This window comes from Silurus aristotelis, assembly GCF_946808225.1.
Source record: "Silurus aristotelis genome assembly, chromosome: 23".
Lineage (NCBI taxonomy): Eukaryota > Metazoa > Chordata > Actinopteri > Siluriformes > Siluridae > Silurus > Silurus aristotelis.
Genome location: NC_139596.1, coordinates 153,581 through 158,580, shown reverse-complemented (window position 1 = coordinate 158,580; position 5,000 = coordinate 153,581). Strand labels below are relative to the sequence as shown.

The 5,000-nt window shown below is 47.0% G+C and overlaps 1 protein-coding gene across 3 annotated transcripts in view; it reads left to right on the top strand.

The window, feature by feature from the left end:
* The window catches only part of spef2 (sperm flagellar 2), a 40,365-nt gene that overhangs the window by 24,157 nt on the left and 11,208 nt on the right, over positions 1 to 5,000 (top strand). For all 3 annotated transcript variants that reach the window (XM_083527572.1, XM_083527570.1, XM_083527571.1), the window contains 3 exons: positions 236 to 393; positions 793 to 879; positions 3,161 to 3,260. In XM_083527572.1, coding sequence (XP_083383698.1) covers positions 236 to 393; positions 793 to 879; positions 3,161 to 3,260 — 345 coding nt within the window. The remainder of the gene's footprint in view (positions 1 to 235; positions 394 to 792; positions 880 to 3,160; positions 3,261 to 5,000) is intronic.

Genomic DNA, 5,000 nt, shown 5'->3' with positions numbered 1-5,000 from the left:
ACACACACACACACACACACACACACACACACTCACACACACTACTGTTCTGATTAACCACTACTGTTCTCTCATACAGGTAACACACACACACACACACACACACACACACACACTCACACACACTACTGTTCTGATTAACCACTACTGTACTTTTATACGTGTGTGTTTGTGTTTGTGTGTGTGTGTGTGTGTGTGTGTGTGTGTGTGTGTGTGTGTGTGTGTGTGTGTGTAGGTGGAAGTGGACAGGTTTCACTACACTCTGCGTCTGTTGAGAGATTATTACTCAGGTATGTACAGAGCTGCTGTACCTGAAACTGCACTTCAGTTCACCTGCATCTCACTGCTTCCCATCACCGACGGCAACAGCAACCAACCTGAGAGGACAAAAAGGCAAGACATACCATAATATTACACTACACATCCCATAATACTCCACTACAGTATACATCCCATAATACTCACTCCACCCCACATCCCATAATACTCACTCCACTCCACTCCACTACACATCCCATAATACTCCACTACACTTCACATCCCATAATACTCACTCCACTCCACTACACATCCCATAATACTCCACTACACTTCACATCCCATAATACTCCATTACATGCTACTACATCTCCCATAAATCTACACACATATACACACAGCGTCAATAAATAAACTCACATATACAGTTATTGATAATGATACACTATACCTGTATATGTGTGTGTGTGTGTGTGTGTGTGTGTGTGTGTGTGTGTGTGTGTGTGTTTGTGTGCGTGTGTGTGTGTATAACAGCTCTGCAGGTTCGGCTGCATCTGAGAGATTTACAAAGAGTGCTGGGAAAAAAGACACTGAGACTGAGGAGAAGAAAAAACCCAGAGTGTAAGTTACTTTTGTGTGTGTGTGTGTGTGTGTGTGTGTGTGTGTGTGTGTGTGTGTGTGTGTGTGTGTGTATGTGTGTGTGTGTGTGTGTGTGTATGTGTATGTGTGTATGTGTGTTTGTGCGTGTGTGTGCGTTTGTTTGCGCGCGAGTGTGTGTGTGTGTGTTGTAGTGTTGTCATGCTACCACAGTTGTGACTTTGATACGATACCTAAAATAAATATCACGATACCAAAACCTAATCGATACTGTGGCAAAAAAAAATAATTTTTATTTGTATGAATAAATCGAGTGATTGCAGTCTGCTGAAACACAGTAACACTGTTTCAACTAAAAATACAAATAAATTAATATATAAATCACATATCGAATCGATTTTAACAGCTGTTACGCTTTATTTTAACAATAATAAAGAATTTGCAGCTGCTGAGTTTTAGAGTTTTATTTAATAAACATGGCTTTATAATAGAAAGTTAACAGAAGTTTAACATGAAACCCAGAACATGTTCTTTTTAATTTCTTATTCTCTTTTTATTTATAATTAAACTCTTTGTAATGAATATGTTTAATATTTGAAACCACATATCACATTAAACAGTTTTACACTCAATACACTCTTCGTTTACACAATAAATCACACTGATTTAAATCATATTTTAGGGCAGAATCCTGGAACAATATTTGCTCTTTAAATTCTTTGAACAAGTCGTCTTCAACAAGTGACGTGTATCTGACGTGTATCTGACGTGTATCTGAGGTGTATCTGACGTGTATCTGACGTGTATCTGACGTGTATCTGAGGTGTATCTGACGTGTATCTGACGTGTATCTGACGTGTATCTGACGTGTATCTGACGTGTATCTGAGGTGTATCTGACGTGTATCTGACGTGTATCTGAGGTGTATCTGACGTGTATCTGACGTGTATCTGACGTGTATCTGAGGTGTATCTGAGGTGTATCTGACGTGTATCTGAGGTGTATCTGACGTGTATCTGACGTGTATCTGACGTGTATCTGACGTGTATCTGAGGTGTATCTGACGTGTATCTGAGGTGTATCTGACGTGTATCTGACGTGTATCTGACGTGTATCTGACGTGTATCTGAGGTGTATCTGACGTGTATCTGAGGTGTATCTGACGTGTATCTGAGGTGTATCTGACGTGTATCTGACGTGTATCTGAGGTGTATCTGACGTGTATCTGAGGTGTATCTGACGTGTATCTGAGGTGTATCTGAGGTGTATCTGACGTGTATCTGACGTGTATCTGAGGTGTATCTGACGTGTATCTGAGGTGTATCTGACGTGTATCTGAGGTGTATCTGAGGTGTATCTGACGTGTATCTGACGTGTATCTGAGGTGTATCTGACGTGTATCTGACGTGTATCTGAGGTGTATCTGACGTGTATCTGACGTGTATCTGACGTGTATCTGAGGTGTATCTGACGTGTATCTGAGGTGTATCTGACGTGTATCTGAGGTGTATCTGACGTGTATCTGAGGTGTATCTGAGGTGTATCTGACGTGTATCTGACGTGTATCTGACGTGTATCTGAGGTGTATCTGACGTGTATCTGAGGTGTATCTGACGTGTATCTGAGGTGTATCTGAGGTGTATCTGAGGTGTATCTGACGTGTATCTGACGTGTATCTGACGTGTATCTGACGTGTATCTGACGTGTATCTGAGCTGGGCGTGTTTTCCTCCTTCACTTGTGTTGTTTTGTCACATTTCTTAAGGACGGGTTTGTGATGTCTGTGTGCTGATTGTCTGCAGTGTGACTGAAATAATGATATTTCACTTGTACTGCTTTGTGTATTTGCTGCCATGTTTCTAGTTTCATCACTATGAAGGCTGGAGTACGGGAGTCTGAAGAGGCCGTGCTTTATATTATTTTCTTCTGTTTTTCATGATTGTGGCTTAAATTTCTCCACATAGCGAGTTGTTCTCATGACTTCATTTTCTCGTGATCTCAGTAAAACACTGTTTTCTCACTACGGAATCGTATCGGGAGAAAATCTCACACCTTGTGAACGTTTCTGGTGTGTATCACGGAGCACGTGTTGGTCTCATGATGCTGCAATGATGCTGCCTCCAGAACATTACGACCAATGCACAGAAATCCTACATGTTCAGCACTAAACTGTAGCTCACTGTACCCTCACACCTGCTCTTACTGCAGACCACATTTCATCATCAGCATCATCCTCATTTAGTGAACCTGTGTGTGTGTGTGTGTGTGTGTGTGTGTGTGTGTGTGTATGTGTGTGTTTCACACAGGCCTTCCTCAGCTGACTCCAAAAAAAATGAGTCTGTTCACCCTGATGAGAAACTACTGCAGGAGTTCCTTCACACTGCTGTAACTGCTGTCTCACAGAGGGTAACGCACCTGATCCTTCACACCCCCTCACACCCCCCACACTCTCTTTCACCCCTCACACTCTTTTTCACCCCTCACACCCCCTCACACACTCTCTTTCACCCCTAACACCCTCTCACACTCTTTTACCCTTCATACCCCTCACACTCGCTTTCACCCTTTATACCCCTCACACCCTCTCACATCCTCTCACACCACTTACACCCTCTCACCCCCCCCACACTCTCGTTCACCCCTCACACCCCCTCACACTCTCTTTCACCCCTCACACTCTCTTTCACCCCTCACACCCTCTCACACTCTCTTTCACCCTTCATACCCCTCACACCCTCTCATCCTCTCACACCACTTACACCCTCTCACCTCCCCCACACTCTCGTTCACCCCTCACACCTTCTCACACTCTCTTTCACCCTTCACACCCCTCACACCCTCTCACCCCTCACACCCCCTCACACTCTCGTTCACCCCTCACACCTTCTCACACCTCCTCACACTCTCTTTCACCCTTCACACCCCTCACACCCCCTTACACTTTCTCTCACCCCTCACACCCTCTCACCCCCCCTCACACTCTCTCTCACCCCTCACACACTCTCACACATCCTCACACCCTCTTACACCCCCTCACACTCTCTCCCCTCACACCCTCTCACACCCCCTCACACTCTCTCTCACCCCTCACACCCTCTCTCACCACTCACACCCCCTCATACTCTCTCTCACCCCTCAAACCCTCTCACACCCCTCACACTCTCTCACCCCTCACACTCTTTCACCTCTCACCCCCTCACACCCCCTTTCACCCTCTCACACCCTCTCACATCCTCTCATACCCCTCACACTCTCTCACCCCTCACACCCCCTCACACTCTTTCACACTCTCTCTCACCCCTCTCACTCTCACACCCCCTCACACTCTCTTTCACCCTTCATACCCCTCACACTCTCTCTCTCACCCCCCCTTTCACCCTCTCACACCCTCTCACACCCCCTCACACTCTACCTCACCCCTCTCACCCCCTCACACTCTCTTTCACCCCTCACACCCTCTCACACTCTCTTTCACCCTTCATACCCCTCACACCCTCTCATCCTCTCACACCACTTACACCCTCTCACCTCCCCCACACTCTCGTTCACCCCTCACACCTTCTCACACTCTCTTTCACCCTTCACACCCCTCACACCCTCTCACCCCTCACACCCCCTCACACTCTCGTTCACCCCTCACACCTACTTACACCTCCTCACACTCTCTTTCACCCTTCACACCCCTCACACCCTCTCACCCCTCACACCCCCTCACACTTTCTCTCACCCCTCACACCCTCTCACCCCCCCTCACACTCTCTCTCACCCCTCACACACTGTCACACATCCTCACACCCTCTTACACCCCCTCACACTCTCTCCCCTCACACCCTCTCACCCCCTCACACTCTCTCTCACCCCTCACACCCTCTCTCACCACTCACACCCCCTCATACTCTCTCTCACCCCTCAAACCCTCTCACACCCCTCACACTCTCTCACCCCTCACACTCTTTCACCTCTCTCCCCCTCACACCCCCTTTCACCCTCTCACACCCTCTCACATCCTCTCATACCCCTCACACTCTCTCACCCCTCACACCCCCTCACACTCTTTCACACTCTCTCTCACCCCTCTCACTCTCACACCCCCTCACACTCTCTTTCACCCTTCATACCCCTCACACTCTCTCTCTCACCCCCCCT